The 19865-nt window shown below is 41.0% G+C and overlaps 1 protein-coding gene and 1 long non-coding RNA gene across 2 annotated transcripts in view; both read right to left on the bottom strand.

Annotated features, from left to right (window-relative positions):
• Positions 1-581: 581 nt before the first annotated feature.
• LOC134223892 (uncharacterized) lies at positions 582-6346 on the bottom strand. The gene is made up of 3 exons (XR_009982763.1): positions 5930-6346; positions 5498-5738; positions 582-1218 (listed from the first exon to the last, which is right to left on the bottom strand). It is a non-coding gene; the product is annotated as an uncharacterized LOC134223892 (long non-coding RNA).
• A 3405-nt stretch (positions 6347-9751) lies between these two features.
• The window catches only part of LOC134226775 (MOXD1 homolog 2-like), a 387300-nt gene continuing 377186 nt past the window's right edge, over positions 9752-19865 (bottom strand). Inside the window, exon 10 of the mRNA XM_062707752.1 lies at positions 9752-11468. Coding sequence (XP_062563736.1) covers positions 11118-11468 — 351 coding nt within the window. The 3' untranslated portion in view covers positions 9752-11117. The remainder of the gene's footprint in view (positions 11469-19865) is intronic.

Here is a 19865-nt window from a genome sequence, read left to right as displayed (position 1 = left end):
CGAGCGGAGGGCAATATTTGTAATGGCACATATCGCACGACCTTCCTTCTGCCAAGCTCCCGTATGAAGGGGAGGGAAGAATATCAGTGTGGAAGCTGATATATCTCCACTGGCAAAAGGAAGGTGGTTTGATTTGCTAATATGCCATCGCGTGCGGAAGGATTTTCTATCGACGAGTACTGAAACGAAGAAATTTGGAGACAGTACTATAGTTGATATCGCGAATCAACCAAAAATAATTCCTATTCATAAATCAATGCAAAAATATTGTTGATTTGATGCAGAATCAGGTTGATTCTACCACATTTTTTCCCTGTGCTTACACACCCCTTTACTCACTCACTTCCTCTGCCTCACTAATTATCCCTCTTACGGATGAGTACTTTCACTCACTTAATTATTCTCAATCACTCACTTTCTCTTTCTCGCTCACTCTTACTCACTCACTCTTACTCACTTACTCTTACTCGTGAAATGTTCTACCATAGGACCGACTGACGATAAAACCACGGCTTTCTATACTATTAGGGCAGGGAATCGAAGAGTGAAAAATAGATTAATAAACGTCTGCTTTAGTTTAGTTCTCAGAAACGAATGACATCGTTATTTATTTTAGTTTTCCATCAGACCTTCATCTGCACGATCGCTTGTTCGGCGATCCCCTGTATGTGTGTTCCGTTAAACGGGATTCGCTTTTCGTGTACACTCTTATTCAGAATGCTCATTATTAATTCATCGAGCTACACGTTGACTGTAAACACCACAGCCCTTCCTACTTTACAAGTTCAAATTTACAAATATAATATATATATAATATATAATATAAAGTTCAAATTATAATTCATGTTTCAGATTGTCTAAATACAAGACATAATATCGATCGGAAATAGAGTTCAAAATCTAAACTCTATGCTTCGAATTCACAAACGTGAACTACTCTAGGTATATAAAATCACTATCTTTCTTAACTTTTCTCTGTCTTTTCGAACGCCTAGGTACAAATTCCGCAGCTTCTGGGGTGTCATGACTCGACTCGTCTTCTGCTTTGCGCTTCTTGCCACTTCTTTTAGCCACTTCCGGAGATCCATGAGATATCTGTTGGCTAGGGTTTGTCGTCGGCTGTTGCCGAATCATACGCATGTTTACTTTGTTGTGTGAATCTCTACCTATGCGAAGCTGTCCTCAGTGCGCCATGGTTTGCACGCTTCCAATTTCCACCTGGAAGGTATTACGAGAAACTCTTTTAATATAAACTGCTTTGAGCCATTTAGTTATGTGATGGGGATTATGGTTCTTGTACCATACTTCATCCCCTGGTGTCAGATTATCAAAAGGATCTAACATATGTTTCGGGACATTCCCGCAATCCTTTTCAACATCATCATGCACTGGAAGCAAGTTTTTACTAGTTTTTAGGGTTTCATGCGAGGTTTTCTTTTGTAAAAACATTTTATAATTATTTTTAGGGTTTAGTAGGTCTAGCATAGTTTTAGGATATGAGAAAATCATTTGGGATGGAAAGTTACCATCTATATTAAGGCAGTTATTTCTGTAATTAATGAGAAACAGATTAATCTGATCCTCTACATTCAATTGCGAAAACTCTGGATCAATTATGAATTTCTTTAGTACATCCTTCACCGTTCTCACGAATCTTTCGGCCTGTCCATTGCTCGATGGGTTATACGGCGGACTCTTTAGAACATTAATTCCCTGTCGTTTCAAGAAAACCACAAAGGCATGTGCATTGAATGGAGGACCCCCGTCCGATACTAACACATCTGGCAAGCCGTATCTAGCGAAAAACTCAATCAATTTTTTTAAAACTTTGTCACAATCCGTGCCGTTCGTCATAAGTTCTACCTCGAGCCATTTGGAATAACTATCAACTATTATCAAATAAGTACGGTGTTTCAAATAAAAGAAATCAATGTGAATTCTGCTAAAAGGTCTCGTTGTTGGGGTCCATTTAGACTCAATTTTTTGTTTCGGAACTATCATCATGCTGTTGCAAATATCACACGAAGTTACGTAATTTTCAATGTCTAAGTTGATTCCAAACCAATACACACTTTGTCTAGCAAGACGCTTCATTTTAACAATTCCTGCATGGTTGGCATGTAGCAATTTCAATACTCTTAGTTTCATAACCTCAGGTATTACTACTCTATTTTGATATAATAAACAATCATCTATCAACTCCAAATGTTGTTGATTTGCATACACATCAATATATTGCTTACTCAGCTTCTCAGGCCAACCATTTGTCACAAATAAAATAACGTTGCGTAGAAAAGAGTCTTCCTTAGTTTTACCGGCTATTACAGAAAAGTCGATAGGATTTTCTTTGCCAAAGTTAATACTGTTAATTAGTTCTATATCGCAATCATTAGGCACATTACAATCTAATGGAAAACGTGAACAAAATCCGCGTTTCCCATTCGTTGTGATGGCCTATACTGTATCTCAAAATCGTAGATTGATAGTTCCAATACGAATCTCTGCAGACGAGTAGCATAAATAGAATTCCTTCCTTCTTTACCAAAGATCCCAATTAGCGGTTTGTGGTCTGTGTAAATGTAGAACTTCTTACCATAGACAAATTTATGAAATTTTTTTACTGTACACACTAATGCTAATGCTTCTAAATGTAGTATTGGATACTTTCGTTGAGCTTCATTTAGCGAAAAAGAGGTAAAATATATTGGTTTTTCAACACCGTCGATTAAATGTGCCATTACACCACCTAAACCATATCCCGAAGCATCCGAGACTATGACTATAGGTTTATTTGGGTCATAAAACTCTAAAAATCGTGCTCCTACTAGAGCGTTTTTACTTTCTTTAAAGGCCTCATTACATTTGCTGTCCCAATGAAATTTTACGTTCGTTTTCAATAAATTATATAAACAATAAAGCTTTGATGATAGATTAGGAATGAACTTATGATAATAATTGATCAACCCTAAATACGACTTCAACTCCGTTTCATTGCGAGGCACTTTTGCCTTTTCAATTGTAGAAATTTTGTCTGGGCATGGCTTTAATCCTTCTCCGCTGATCACATGTCCCAAATGAACTAAATCGTTTACGAAAAACTTACATTTATCCCAGTTTACCTTGATATTAGCTTCTTTCAATCTATTTAATACCACAAACAATTTTTCTTTACAATCATTCAAATCTTTCCCAGCAATCAAAACATCATCCAAGTAAACTGTAACATGTTCAATTCCATTTAGAACCTGATCCATGACTTGCTGGAAAATTGAGGCACTAGAAGACGCACCTTGTGGAAGTCGGTTATATTTATAAAGTCCCTTAATAGTATTGATCACCATAAATTCTTTAGATCTTTCTGTCAAAGAGAGTTGAGTATATCTTCTTCTTATTGGCATTACATCCCCACACTGGGACAGAGCCGCCTCGCAGCTTAGTGTTCATTAAGCGCTTCCACAGTTATTAACTGCGAGGTTTCTAAGCCAGGTTACCATTTTTGCATTCGTATATCATGAGGCTAGCACGATGATACTTTTATGCCCAGGGAAGACGAGACAATTTCCAACCCGAAAATTGCCTAGACCGGCAACGGGAATCGAACCCAGCCACCCTCAGCATGGTCTTGCTTTGTAGCCGTGCGTCTTACCGCACGGCTAAGGAGGGCCCCTTAAGAGGCCCCTAGAGTTGAGTATATGCCCCCTCTAAATCCAATGAACAAAAACAATTACATCCAGCTAAACCCGCGAAAACATCTTGTGCTGTGGGTAGCGGATAAGTGTTTGGAATAATAAATTTGTTAACTGAGACTTTGCAATCTGTCACCAAGCGTATTTCATTGTTTTTCTTTATAACCACAATTACCGGCGAAGCCCATTCACTTGTTTTAATTGGTGTTATCACTTTTTCGTTTTCTAATTTCAATAAATGTTCTAATACTTTGTCACGTAAACGATAAGGCACATCGTATGCTTTTTTGAAAATCGGAACCTCAGACTTTAACACCAAATCTGCTTCAAAACCTTTAATAGGTGAGGAAAAGTCTTTTATAAAAACATCTTTAAATTTAAGCTTAATATCGTCAACCAATGTATTCGTCTCTAAACCGGAAGTGATTGAATTTATGAAGAAATTTCTCCAATCCGGGTAAAACACATCTAACCACGGTCTCCCTAATAAGGGGGTAAACTTATTTTCGCAATTTAGCACCAAAAGCTTTAAGTTTATCGAAATACCTTTAAAACTTACTAACACATCTACTTCTCCTTCGATCATCAGATTCATACCATTCACCACAATTAAATTTCTTTGACATTTTGTTAATTTTTTTGAAAAATTGTCGAAATATTGCCTCTTACTCATAACAGTTACAGACGAACCACAATCCACTTCCATATCACACAAAACATTTTCAATTTCTACCGTCAAAAGACAAGGTTCACTTATTTTGCCGATAGACGACACGTGCATACATTCAAAGACATTTGCCTCACCATCCGTTTCATTCTCACTATCTGAATCGGTTCGCAATCGGTTGACCATCTCGCTCAAAAACACGTCCGGGTTGGATGTTGATGTTTCCATTTCCGCTTGATGTGCCCTTTGACACCGCAAAAGTCACAAACCATTTGTGAATAATCCGGGCGAGCATGATCACGGTTTCTCCATTGTCGATTTTGCCACTGGTTTTGCTTCCACTCATTCTTTTGGTAAGGTGAATAACCTAACCTGTTTTTGACCGATCCACGATTGTGCTCAGTTTCTGGTGCATTAGCATTTGCTGCCAATTCCATTGTAGCCGCTAACTTGTTAAGTCTAGCCACATTGAAGCCTTTTTGCCTTTAAAGATGCTACTTGATCCGCACTGCTGGAGTCCATATTTCTAGCGGCATTCCTGGCGATTTCGCAGGTTGCAATATTTTTTTCCTTCAAAGTCAGCTTCTCTTCATTCTTTGCTGAAGAGATTTGTTTCCGATGCCAGCAAGAATGCGGTCTCTAAATTTAAAAGTGACAAAATTCTGCTTGTAATTTCACAAACAACACAAGATCCTCTAGCAATTCTTTCGGTTGCTATACCTCACGTTAAACTTCAAACGTTGCACAAGATCGGATTCGGTCTTGTCCAGACGTGCCTTCAGTTTGGTAACCATTTCTGTATAGGAAACGTCAGCCAAGTTGCTGTTAGGATACAGCAATTTGAGTTCCCTAAAAATTATAGGACCACTTAACGTAATGAAGTGGTCACGCTTCTCCTCCTCAGCAACTTTGTTCATATTAAAAAAAAACCCTAAACGCTCTACCCAGTCTCCAAAAGAGTTGCCCTTTCGGAAGGGTTCCAAAGTGCTACTTATGTTGGCCTGGGCCATATTAACCGGATGAATTAAGAAAAATTGGTTACCGCCAAACTAATACACATAAACTATGTCTTAAATAGGACAATGATTTGCAGTTGGGTTCGCAAAATGGCACCTCAATTGAAAAAAAAGAAAATTTAACTCACCAGAATCGTCCTTCGGCTTTTGCCGACACCGGTTAAAGATAAGGGCTCGCTACTCGCGGTTATCGCCTCTGGGCAACCACGCAAGCCGTCAGTTGACGTCGAGGATTTGTTCTACCTGAACCGCAACCGCTTGACCGATAGATAATATCGACCGCCGTGGGAATCACCTGGTACTCCAGTAAACGGTTGTTGTGTACCGCAATAGCGGGTTTCACCGATCGAATGATACTAAAGCCACTATCTATTGAAACAAAAGAAAAATACTTTCAGTAAGGGGTATATAACAATTCTTTTGTTAATTTCTTTTCAAATTGCGCACTTATTATTTTACTTTTCATTAGAAAAAAAGGTAATCTAAAACCACCTTTGATATTTTTGGCTTACAAAATGGCGTAAGTTTCCACACGTGTAGTCACCTTTGGAACTACCTACCACCTCAGATGGAACGAGATTCTGTCTCCAGAGGATTCCGACTCGAAATTTCCAGAGGTTTCCGACTCGAAATGCTGCACGCGTTACAAAATCGGTTTCATGGAGTTTCCTATTGTAGTATCTCGTTTCGCTTGATGATGGCGCTCGTCGAAGCGGTTGTCCAGCGATGTCAAAGATGGCGATAGTAGACCGATTGCCGTAAGCAAAATTTATTGCGCCCACGATTCTTTTGCGTTCACTTTTTTAAAAACCTTTTACACTCGTCGCCAACTGAAATGTTCTACCATAGGACCGACTGACGATAAAACCACGGCTTTCTATACTATTAGAGCAGGGAATCGAAGAGTGAAAAATAGATTAATAAACGTCTGCTTTAGTTTAGTTCTCAGAAACGAATCACATCGTTATTTATTTTAGTTTTCCATCAGACCTTCATCTGCACGATCGCTTGTTCGGCGATCCCCTGTATGTGTGTTCCGTTAAACGGGATTCGCTTTTCGTGTACACTCTTATTCAGAATGCTCATTATTGATCCATCGAGCTTCACGTTGACTGTAAACACCACAACTCGCTCACTCACACACGATAACTCGTTCATTTTCTCACTCTTAGTCATTCACTCACTCTTACACACTCACTCACTCACTCACACACTTTTACTTGGGGCTGCGAAATGGTGAGTTGACATCTGGGAAGGAGCGACATACACAGCTCTGGTCCTCACAAGTTCCAATCTCACGCTTCCACGGGTCTTCCGATGACAATCAACCGCCAGCTAAGGGTTTTGTACTTAGCTGGTAGTGCAGCCTGGGCACTGTTGTCCTTCTGACATCAGCTAGAGTGAGTGGGTGCGACCAAAGGGACCATCGTCCCTAACCCCTAATCCCAAGGCGTTAAGCGACCCGTGCCGAGGGGATGCATGGCCAGGGGAGTGAAATAATGAGCTAGGCCTTTAACGGAGCCTGTGGGGTACCTGGGCACTCTCCACAATAATTGTCCCTTACAGCGTCATGCTGAGCTCTGGCGTGGTGGACCTCTTTTCCCGAGCAACTCGTGGGACCAAAATTGAAAAACAAGTCTATAACCTCTACCAGCGTAGCCTGGGAGATGGTTAAGTGACCCACGCTGGCGCTGCGCACCGAGCTGCCTACTATTGCTTCTGGCCTCCTAGGCGGAGACCTGAACAACCCACCTCTTGCGAAGGGGTTGTCGCCTACACTACTACCACTAATTGAAGAATTCGGCTAGGTACCTCCCAAACCGGGAGACGAAGGACCTGGAAAGGTCCGTCCACCCAGGAAAGACGGTGGTAAGGGTTTACGGCAGGCTGAGAGCTCTCAGCCGCACCAGACAAGGGAAATAGAGGGGGATGACGCCTCCTGGACCCTGGTCAAGAACAAGGGGAAACCGAAGACGTCAAGGGCCGAAAAGAAGGCCCAGGCGAACGAGGGTAGCAAGAAGTCTAGGGTAGGCGCCAATCGCTCCAGGGGCGATGCCCTAGTCATCAAAACGGACGAGGCTAAGTACTCGGACGTCTTGAAGGCGATGAGGAGTGACGTCAAGCTCGGTGAACTCGGCGCCGACGTACGTCGAATAAGACGTACCCGGATGGGCGAGATGATCCTCGAGCTGAAGTGGGGTGTCTCGCAAAGGGCGCTGAGTACAAGAAGTTGGCAGATGAAGTCCTAGGCGAGACGGTCAAGGTGAGGGCACTCACGACGGAGGTGAATCTAAGGGTTAAAGATCTGGACGAGACCACCGAAGTCGAAGAGCACGAAGAGCGACAGTGTGAAGTGGAGACGCCCACTGCAGCCGTTCGGCTACAGAAAGGTCCGGCAGGGACGCAGGTAACATTGGTTCGGCTATCTGCAGCGGACGCCTCCAAGGTAGTCAAGTTAGGTAGCGTCAAGGTGGGATGGTCGGTGTGCCCTGTCGGTATATACGAGCAACCCGAAGTTTGCTTCAAGAGCCTGGAACCGGGGCACAAGTAATGGGACTGCAAAGGCCCTGACAGAAGCAATCTCTGCCGACGCTGCGGATTGGAGGGACATAAGGCACAATCCTGCACGAACCCTCCCAATTGTTTGATTTGTTCCAGCAAAGCTGTGAACAGCAAGCACCCCATGGGGGGTTCGATGTGTCTGGCGTTTAAGCGTGCTGCAAAATCACAGTGCAGGTAACGCAGCTGGCTTGCTCCTAGTTCGGACAACCTAGTTCGGAGGATGTGTAAAGATGAAGTTGACTGGAACGCCGTTTTATCGGCTATCGCCCAAATCGTCTCGAAGCTACACAGAATGTGGCGCTTGGACTCAAGGATGGCTAGTTCAGGCGCAAATAAGAGGTGGTCCAAGGGATCGGAGTCGGCTTCATGGGTCATACCGGTGGTCATGCTCTGTGGCCGAACTCGATCCTTTTATCGAACAAGTGGCCGCGCGAAGAACAACATGGTATCGTCGCTTTCGCGGCGTCGGTCAACCGGGCGGGTTCCGAGCCCGAGGACGGAAAGGGGTCCTCGTCAAGGCTGGGGCAGGCGTAGGCACCGCGTCGGCAAGTACCTCTGTGTGTTGGCGAATAGGCCCTGTTGCAGAGAGGTCAATTTGGGGTGCACGCGGCATCATCATTCTTGATACCAGTCGTGCAGAGGGAAGCAGGCGCGAAGTCGACCCTTCCCACCTTCCGAGGACATAGGGCGTGGTAAGGCCACCTGGAAAGCCGGCAAGGACACGCAGCTAACCTCGAGGGTGCGTTGTGCACTTTGAAGCATTACTTTCTGGTTGTACCGAAGGGACTATGGGCTTGGCGGCAATGGAAACAGTTTAGCGGGTCGGGGATGTAGTCCTGCCTCTCTCGTTTGCTGTTGAAGGTGGTCCCTAACCCCGCACTTCCTGGACAACCCAGGATGTCTGTTGAGCAGATTCCCCCTCCATTGCTTAGGAAAAACAAAAAACATGTCAGGCGGTGGCATAGCAGACACTTCCCATAGAACTTTCGTATGTTATTAACGCGATACAATTGTTGCGTCTCTTCACGGTTTTGATCATCCTACTAGCACGTTTTTCTCCGTAGAGTTGAACTTTGTCGGTAAGCGCCCGTTTGCATCGTATTTGCATGGCAGGCCATATTCGCACTGCGGGAAGTGCAGACGTTCGTGATGTCGGAGAGGAATTTACCGTCGATTAGATAGTTGTCGATTTTTGTTCTCCGTTTCTTCGTTAGATGATCTCTTATGTGGCCTTGTGGATAGAAAGGGGAAGAAAATGCTTTGTCCTACCCTTCCGCGGAAGGATGCACAGCTTATGCATCGTTGGCCGTTGTCATCCGATACGGTATGCAAACTATCCGGTTCGATCTCCGATTCTCTTTTCAAACCCGTTCATGTTCCGTCCAATCAATTTCTTGCTACGCCTCCAAATCCTTGCAACTTGCTGTTCCATGTTTCCAATCGTGATTCTATATTCGTCGCGTAGGTTGTTACCTTCAATATCGAGTAGTATTATCTCTATGTCGTTCGTAATCATGGTTTTACAGACGGCTTATTGTGCCAGCGCAAACCTTCTGTCTAGCCGCGCCGGACAGCCGTCGTGTTAGTTCTGTTTAAAGGCTCACCCAGTACGTTGTAGCGTAACTTCTATCGAACAAAAATCGCCGTCATACCATTCGACCATATATACATGAATCAATTGTAAATTTTAAAATATGCTTAATGGCTTTTGTTATACGTGGGCAAACCTTTTATAGTCACAATTTCTACATAGCTTCTGTATAGACTTCTAAAAAATCTAAGCAATGGAGTGATGTCATCAAAACAATAAAAATAAACAGTTCTTGTTAAATAGTTTTATTTGATAGGTAGATACATTTTTACATAAATTGGCGTAAATTGCGAGTAGATTGGTTCGCGTGTTCATTACATAGTTAAATAATTTATTCATAGTAACGTCCTGGCTTCTTCTATTGGTTTTCAGTTGACTTGAATCTATTACGTTGCTTCGGCTTAATTGTTGCTGACAAATTTGTCTACTTCTGGGAACGTGGCATGACTAGTTTATGCTTAATGAGTATGTTTCAATTCATTTATCTATGGAATGTTTTTCGAGAGGATGAAATATCATTTACAACCAAATATTTATGGCAAACTGACACAGTGCAATCCGTCATGCTCTCCTGTTGATCTGTCTATTTCCTTCACAATCGATTCATATCACTATTTACACTATGATACATGTAGTACGACTATTTCCACTTTTTCTTCGAATATCTAATGGTAACGCGAAACGTATTGCATGTCACATATGGCCTATTTACGCACGATTTCACCGATGACAAGATTCGATATAAAACGGTCCCCACGTTCGATCGTTACGAAATGCATCCGAAAACATTGCTCTGATATTTACATGGTACAAAATGAATCATTCGTCGACATTGCTACAGAATACAACGCATCCATTGCTCACAAGCGCGGAATCACGTTTCTGCAACAAATTATATTTCATATTTTTCAGTTGCCGAATGCACCCTACCACGCCACGCGGTACTTTTATTGCTTTCCATATTTCGTTTCATCTTGGCCATCCAGCCAGCGCTTTATGATTACAACAAAACTGTAATAAAATCACATACGATTGAATTTGTTTTTTTTTTGTGCTGGACTTCGGAATTGCAACTTTTCTAATTTGAACATCCACCACATCAGATGGATTAGGGTGGCAGTGTGGAACTAAAATCAGATTGGAATATAAAAAAAAAACAAACAGTTCCCAAATTTAAGGCTTGCATTTGGATCAATTTTACAAATAATGCAAAACTTGTTGTGCTCTTAAATACTTATAAATAACTAGATGACTGGAATTTTGGTTGCATTTTCTTTGGAATGCTGAAATTGTCTGCTCTAAGAGACCTTAGTTGCGATTGCATTTCCTTTGACATTTTTAATGTCAATGATCTCGTAACTCGATTATTGATACTTTATACACCCTTGTCCATTGTTTGATGACGAATTCGAAATGGGCATTTTCAATATCACCCTAGTCACCACCTTCTGTCCTTATGGTTGGGGGTTTAATTATTTCACTCTCACATCGCACTCATCCCTTTTGGAGCAATTCCCACGAGTCGCGAGTCGCAGTATGATCTTTTACGAAGATGGTGGCAGTGCAAGCACGGTTGGTTTGTGTTCTCATTTTAATTAAATTAATCTGATTACGATGCTGCTTGTGGCCGCGAGGAATGCGGTGGCCAGCAGTTTCCCGAGCGTGGTTTCCTGCCTTCCGTTGGCACTGCTGCTGCGTCCCGATGTGGGCCGATTACCGCCCTGCGAAAAGGTGGTTCCACCAGGACGAGGCGTTACTTTGGCCTTCAGTTCTGTATCGATCAGATTGGTGGACTCGTGGTCGTCCATGGCGGGCATGTCGATCATGTCCGGTTCGCTGCCATCCTGAACCGCTTCGGGGATCATGTTGGTGTGAATGTTGCGACACTTGTTCACAGGCTTCCATTGGCGTGTGATGTTGCTCACGTACGACTCCATCTCGATGCCCTGTGAATGAGATAAATAGAAAGATAATCGTTAAATAATGTGATGACGTTTTATTATGTTAAAGATTCATTAGTGCGTTTTTTTTATTTTATGCATCTTTAGTATACTTATTGTTGAACACTGCTACATATAATGAAACCAATTAGTTCAGATTTATTGGAATTATTCTGGTCTGGTCTGGCGAAATCGGTACAATCGCAAAAGACACTGGGAACAAAAAAAAAATCGCATCTTTTAGGGAAAGATCAAAACGCGACGGACACCCTTAATACCAGACACTTCTAAAAACGACACTTGCAGAGTTCAAGAAAGCTAATCAAAAGTGTCATTTCTTTGGAATTTTTACATTGAGCGGTTCTATAAACTCCTTTTGGGTCCGTGATGAACTTATAGTTAGATAAAACATCACGTTAATAAAGTATTTGAAATAAAACTCCTTCTGGGATTCTGGGGTTTGAGTAAGTTACTATCAGCGTGTTATTATATATTAACACCTTATTCGCAAAGTCGAAGCAAATTCTGCTCTTCCCTTCTATGGAAAACCCCAGTGCTGTCAGAGTTTGAGTGAAAAGTTGCCGCCATCTCCTCCTACTGTAAAAACCCATAAAGAACCTTCATTGTTTGTGTGAAGAATTTTGTTTCGACTTCGCGAATCGTACTAATTGGTGATCAGCAAGCCATGACTCGGCTTTTTATTGTCAGATCGTGCACACGCACTCATGGAGAGCTACTATCATCGTATTTCGCTTCGGCCATTTGGAGTCACACATTTTGGCGATCCTGCCAGGTTATTTTTTGGTTCCTGACGCTGATTTCAATAGGTGAGTTGAATTCAAGTGGATGATGTGCGGAGAATAAACTATTTGATGGATTAAAGGTAAGGAGGTTCGTATAGACGAATCCAAGTAAAAATAAGAAGAAGACACACGACGGTGTTAACTTTGACAGATCCTACAGCACAGCATAGGAAGATCATTTTAAAATGCTTATAATAAATTCTAGACAAATTGTAATTAAAATCTGATTGATGTACGATACGGAAAAAGTTCTGAATTACATATTTGGAAGCTTATCTCATTTTTTTGTATATTTTCCAAAAATGTATCTATCATACAGTTCGGAACTTTTTCCGTATCGTACATCAATCAGATTTTAATTAAAATTTGTCTAGAATTTATTATAAGCATTTTAAAATGATCTTGCTATGCTGTGCTGTAGGATCTTTCAAAGTTAACACCGTCGTGTGTCTTCTTCTTATTTTTACTTGGATACGTCTAGTGCTACAAAAAAGGGTCTGAAAGACCGCTGAAAAATGAATTGTGGTTTGGAAAATCACTAAGCACGTCTGCAAGACCACATGAAAATAGTTTGTGATTTGGAATACCACAACTCACGTCTGGAAGACTGTCGAGAAAAAGGTTGATGATCTAGAAAATCCCAAGGTAAGCGTCAATTTATGTGTATGTATGTATGTATGTGTGTACATGTATTTTGTAGACACAGTTTTTGGGACTTATCATTGGTCGATTCACTCGCAACAGCTTCCATTGGCCCTGACGAAAGCGAGAAAACAAAATGGGGGCCGGATGATGCTTTTTTATTTCACCCGGCAAGGGATATAGGTCGTCAATTTAAAAATGATTGTTCAAACGTTAAAACACATTTTAGCCAAAAATAGTTTGATTTTTCGGGTTAGAAATTTAATTTACTTTTAAATTGGCAACATAAAAGTCTAATTATTTCGATTAAAAAAACATGTGTAGATTTGTAGTCTAACATGTAGTTTTTAAAAATTCTAACCCAATGTATTTAAAAGTTTTCAATATATCACTATTAATATCATTTTAGAGGCATTTTAAAATATACTTCCTGTACTTCACCATGTTGAAATACCGTGATTTCACGCACACGTCTATCTCCGCGAGGTGGCAGCAGCTCAACTTCGTCAAAGCGAATTCGATGGGGGATCCAGTCCCATTGTTTGCTATTAAAAATTGGTCAAATCACTACAAAATACTACAAAACAAGCTAAAAATATGTCACTGATTTTTTGACGTAAACTACGTCTAAGGGGAAGGCTCAGATACAGGGTGCAAAATAAAAATGTCGAAATTGGGGACCGTCGCGAAATCATGTAAGATTTTGAGCGTTTCTAGCGCCTTCATCTTTCGATGGATTTTCTAGATTTATATACTAAAATTATTTCAAGCTTTTAGTGCAATGTATTTACTTGTCATAAGACGAGTTTGTACTATTCCATTTAATTCTACTACTTTATTGTACCTTTGACAGATGCGTATTTCGACCTATACAAGGCCGTCTTCAGTGTCTCGTACTTGACTCGACAAGTTGAGTAGAGTACGAGACACTAAAAACGGCCACATCGATGGCGTTGGTAGTTTCATCGATGGTAGGGCGGCAGTGGTTGCTGATAGTGATTAAAGACATCTTCTATCTATATAAGGTACACTGGGGGAAGTGGAAAAGGAAAAATCGATAGTGCATGTTTGAATTAGTGTAAAACCAATTTAAATGATTTAAATGCGTTCAATCAAAATGGGCTATCAAAAACAGTCAATTTTGCACCAACTGTGCGGTAATTCATACCATTTTGGTCGCTTGAAATTTATGGAAATAGATTTTAAAATTAGGAGTTGTTTTTCCACTTTCCCTAGTGGGATGGGGTAAGTGGAAAACCCATGTTGCATTGACCTTCAATAGTTATGAGTAGTTACATATAACTAAAATCAATACGATAATTACTCTGAGTATCTTTTGTGGAATAATTTCATTACCTTAACGGAATAGATCCTCAAGGAATTCTCGTAATAGCTAGGGGAGGGCTGGTTTTGCCTTCTCGGACACTAAGTGCACGTAAAGTCTATATGTTCGCCCCAAAGATGAACATTTTAAAGGAAAAATGGGACTTACAGGGTTATAAACTAATCAACTTAGTTTAACGAATTGAGATGATGTCTGTATGTGCGTATTTGTATGTATGTGTGTTCGCAAAGCACGTACAAAATTATCAGCTATTCTTAAGCACTTGTCCTTAACCGATTTGTTCGCAAAAAATTGCATTCAACGGCGAAACTTGTTAGGAATAAAAATTAATGTGAATTATACAATATATTTACCTATCAGTGGTATTTTTAACTTTCTTATATATTTTTTTCATATGGAAAACATGTGAAAGGCATCAGTACCGATAGGTGGATTAATCAGGCATTTTCTCATTTATATGAGTCCAATCACCACTGGAATTACAATGATAACAAAGAAGGAACATATTAAGATTCACAGCTATCGAAATAAACCCTGGAAGGAAGAAAAAAATTGCGTAATTAGAACATTATCCACTTCCCCCGCAGTGTTTGATACTTGGGGTAAGTGTAAAATCTTTGAATTATTTGCTTTCTTGGTACAAACCACTACCAATTGAATGGGATTAGTTTAATTGTATTGTAATGGTCACCTGTGATATAAATTCACTTGAAAAAAGAACAATTGGTGCAAATAAGAATTAATTTTATGAATGCAAATATCAATTTTTCGCGAAATCTAAAATTACAGTTCAAGCGTTAACCGTGTTAGTGTATGTGTTATACAAATTTCAACATAGTATTAGTGTGAGCATCAAAGTATAACATTGCATGATGCTATGATGTGGTAAAAACTGTAAAGTATGTACAATTCCAATTTTTCGAGTCGATTTTTACACTTACCCCCTTTTTCCACTTCCCCCAGTGTACCTTACATAAAAATGAATTTCTGTCTGTCTGAACCTTATAGACTCCGAAACTACTGAACCGATCGGCGTGAAAATTTGTATGCTGAGGTTTTTAAGGCCGGGGAAGGTTCTTAAGATGGTTCGAGACCCCTCCCTCCTTTGGAAAGGGGGGCTCCCATACAAATGAGACAGAAATTTCTGCATAACTCGAGAACTAATCAGTAAAAAAAAAACAATTTTAGGCGATACGAAGTTCGTCGAGTCTGCTAGTGTAAAATAAATTTGTTTCTTTTCAGAACCACCTTTATATTAAATAAGTTTAAGTTATGCTGAGTGGATTTTTCCAAAGTGCAACCGCTAGTGTCTGTGGCAAATTCTAAGCGTTCAGTGAAATTTTCCTACAAGATTTTGACTTCGGATTTGTTGCTATGAGAGATTCAAAAGGGGCATTATTTATCCAAGATAAATTTAATTAATATATACCGCCAAATAATCGTTTGGCAATGTCGAATGATTCAATCTTAGCGATGCCGTTGGTATCTGAATCAGAGGTCAACCAATCTATTAATTACCAAATTAGCTGTCTTCTGCGAAAAGCGAAATTTTCGCCAGAGATTTTGAAATGCCATCCATGCGAATAAATTTCACTGAGACCGCTCTCTCCGCTCTCCGTGACATCTCGAAAAACAAATAGCTCGCCCGCGCGGGTAAATAGCTTTCTTGTAATTAATTAAGAAGATCCTTTAGCCACGCCTCTTTGTTCATCGGTATGAAACAAATATTATGTGCAACTGACCAAAGGGGCGGGGCCACAGGCTTCATTTTCTATATGGTCGGGTTTCAGCCAAAACGCACCAAGCGCCAACGATAAATTACCGATTTTTCTGCTCAATCTTTCGTTTAGCAGATTTAATTGATTGTAAATCGTATCGGATATCCCTCAATCCCATAACAGAGGATATCCTACTGCAAATGTACGTTTAAATTGATATGAAACTATTTCCGTTGTCCTTTTACGAAACAATAGGAGGCGATCGTCGGGCCAGACCATATCGTGGGGTGGTGATCCCAGCGATAACTGCTGCAGCAGCAATGCACTAGGAACACAATTGTCATAAAAGAATTACTGTGACCTATGTACGACCAAAGCCAGTCATATATAATTTGCTGCAACCACATGGACCTAATTGTGCTAATTGGGTGGTGTAAGTGGCGCAAGCGGCGGTGTTTGTTGATTGTAATTTGAGTTATTGAAAACAAACCGGTACTTTTCAGGACCACCATTTTAGGAATTTAGTTAAACTGAGAGAATTTTCCAAATTGCCGTTGCTAATGATCGGCAAATTCTTGGCGCCCAATTTAATTTATTAAGCAAGAATCTTAGTTCTGTTAGCGATTTCAAATACACGCATTATTGAGAAGATTATAAATATAAAATTTACCCAAGACGAACTTCCTTCAAAGTAATAAACATAATCGCTTGGCGTCGATAACAGAATCTGGACTTCAGTTTCGGTTCGAGCAGTGGCCGTCGACGAAAAGTTAAATTTTCTAGCAGAATTTTGACTTTGGCTTTGTTGCTATTAAGGAAGCCTACATCAGACTGAAAAGTGAAGCTAAACGGATTGGACTAGTCAACGTCGTCGACACGTCGAAGATGAAGTACATAATAGGAAGAGGCTCAAGAGAGGACAACATAAGCCACCCACCACGAGTATGTGACGAAATCGAGGTGGTTGAAGAATTCGTGTACTTGGGCTCACTGGTAACCGCCGATAACGATACCAGCAGAGAAATTTAGAGACGCATCATGGCAGGAAATCGTACGTACTTTGGACTCTGCAAAACGCTCCGATCGAATAGAGTTCGCCGCCGTACCAAACTGACTATCTACAAAACGCTTATTAGACCGGTAGTTCTCTACAGACACGATACCTGGACGATGCTCGCGGAGGATCAACGCGCATTGGGAGTTTTCGAAAGGAAAGTGATGCGTACCATCTATGGTGGGGTGAACAAGGCGGACGGTACGTGGAGGAGAAGAATGAACCACGAGTTTCATCAGCTGTTGTGAGAACCATCCATCGTTCACATCGCGAAAATCGGAAAACTGCGGTGGACCGGGCACGTAGCCAGAATCCGGTGAAAATGATTCTCGACAACGATCCGACGGGAACAAGAAGGCGAGGTGCATAGCGGGCAAGGTGGATCGATTAGGTGGAGGACGATTTGCGGACCTTCCGCAGACTGCGTGGTTGGCGACGTGCAGCCATGGACCGAGCTGACTGGAGAAGACTTTTGTGTACTGCACAGATAGGGTGGTCGGTATAGGCCATTTTTGAAAAATACCGGTATTCGGTATTTGGTGGAGTCAATACCGGTAATACCGGTTTTTGTGAAAATGTCCGGTTATTAAAAGAAAAACTTTTGATTTGGGCTTTATGATGAAAAACAATATTTGTTGACAAGCTTCAAATGTTAAACTCATTACTTGTTGAGCTGTGCAAAGCGAAACTTAAATAGACATAACATACTGAGCGACTCGTCCCCTAATCAGTATTGGATTTTGTTGGCAATGGCAACTACTGAAAATGCCGTCTCTGGTTCAACCGATGTTGGATGAATGGTTCCACGACTGTCGAAAATCATTGTCAAGTGCTTGCGCTTAAATCCCTTCAGATCCATAGTAGGAGAATTCCAAGGGTTATGCTCTGCTACAGTCTCTTCACAAGTTGTTCGTTAACCGATAAACCAGAAAAAATATCCACAGAGGCATTTTTTGCGTACCGATCGTCAGGTATGTCTTAGTTTCACCGATCGCATCAAGAATGCCGCCCACTTGCTCAAATAAAAGTAGCTCTGGATGTCTAGAAGAAAATGTAAAAATCGTTTCTGATGAAACGGCAGAATTACTAAAAAAAAAAACAAAAATGTTGAGATTTTTTTTTCTTAACAAAGCCACAAATCGGCCATCTTGGAAACCACGTGTTTTCTCGTGATTTTTCAAGAGCATGTATTGAGAGAACCACAACGCCCATGGGGTGAAACATCCATAGATCATTTGCTTACTTATGCTAAACAATCGACTTTAATTTCAACATTCTTCTTCTTCTTCTTATTGGCATTACTCCCCCCAACGGGGACAGATCCGCCTCGCAGCTTAGTGTTCATTAATCACTTCCACAGTTATTAACTTCGAGGTTTCTAAGCCAAGTTATCATTTCTGCATTCGTATACCATGAGGCTAACACGATGATACTTGTATGCCCAGGGAAGTCGAGACAATTTCCAATCCGAAAATTACCTAGACCGGCACCGGGAATCGAACCCAGCCACCCTCAGCATGGTCTTGCTTTGTAGCCGCGCGTCTTACCGCACGGCTGAGGAGGCCCCCTAATTTCAACATTATTGTACGAAAATTATTACGCTAGATGTGAACTTTTGATAATAGGGGTAGAAACCGTGTGGTGAATTTAAAATTGTTTGCATAATCGCCTTTAAAAGCATCGAATAAATTGGCGGAAATATCTGTCGCTTGATTTGATAATTATTCCAGCATAGATTGGAGATATGCGATTACAGGCAGTTTAGCTTATATATGTAGGTGAAAACTATTTGTGATTTTTTATATTAACAGCAACATTTGAAATACCGAAAATACCGGTATTTTCGGTATCCAAAATGGCCAGTAATACCGGTATTACCGGTTTCGGTACTACCGGTTAGATCACCCTATGCACAGGCCACTTCGGCCTTAGTCTGGTAATAAATAAATAAATTGATCACTTCTTACAAGTAGCATAACTTGATATTCTCATGATATTTTAGTGCAAAATATTGATATTGTCGTCTGATCTTTTAGCTCTTATATCAATCACGTCCATAACTCATTTTACTATCTTATCAACATTTGATGTTATTGAGCTATTTTCGTCTACTCGGGTTTTGGCTCCCGTATTTTGATTATCGTTCCGGTTTGAAGCCTTCCTGAACTAGTATACGTGGATACCGACACGTTCCATCGTTTTTTCGACAAACTAAATGGAAACCTTCACATTATTCGTTCTTCGTGGATCGAAAGATTCGGTCGACGTTTGAACAGATTCAATACCGTGCTGGCCTTCTCCGGAATATTTGGCTTTGATTTTTGTTGCCACTGCCTGGCCGCCGCTTGGTCGTTTGGGTCTCTTTGAATGATTTAACCACCCGAGACATCGTCGAATGATTGGTACCTCGGTGGCTCCTGATGCATCTGTTGGACGCAGTTGGGTTTTCCACGACGGCACACAATTTTTTTTTTTGACGGATCAGCTCTTGTTTCGATGCCATCTCAAAAACTACATGCAGCAAATGTGTAATCAAGGAACATCAACTCCAGGCCGGTGCTTCAGCAGTAATAGATTTTCTCATCCTGTATTGGAGCGCTTGTTCGTTCGAAAGCAAAGCTATGAGCTCAATGATCTTCTGAACGAACACGACATTGACATATTTGAGAATTGAGAATGGCTTTCTCTCAAAAGCTCCGGGTGTTCATTGGCAACGCTAGGTATCTCTGATATGCACCGAATCATTGCAGGCGTCATCCAGGACAGTATATTTTAGACCCTAGCAGCTGCTATTCAATTGACTCATCTTCGATATGCCAACGACTATTGCGAAGATGGAAC

This window comes from Armigeres subalbatus, chromosome 3, assembly GCF_024139115.2.
Source record: "Armigeres subalbatus isolate Guangzhou_Male chromosome 3, GZ_Asu_2, whole genome shotgun sequence".
In the NCBI taxonomy this organism is placed as follows: domain Eukaryota; kingdom Metazoa; phylum Arthropoda; class Insecta; order Diptera; family Culicidae; genus Armigeres; species Armigeres subalbatus.
The sequence above is the reverse complement of the archived record's forward strand: the minus strand, read 5'-3'. Positions and strand labels throughout refer to the sequence as shown.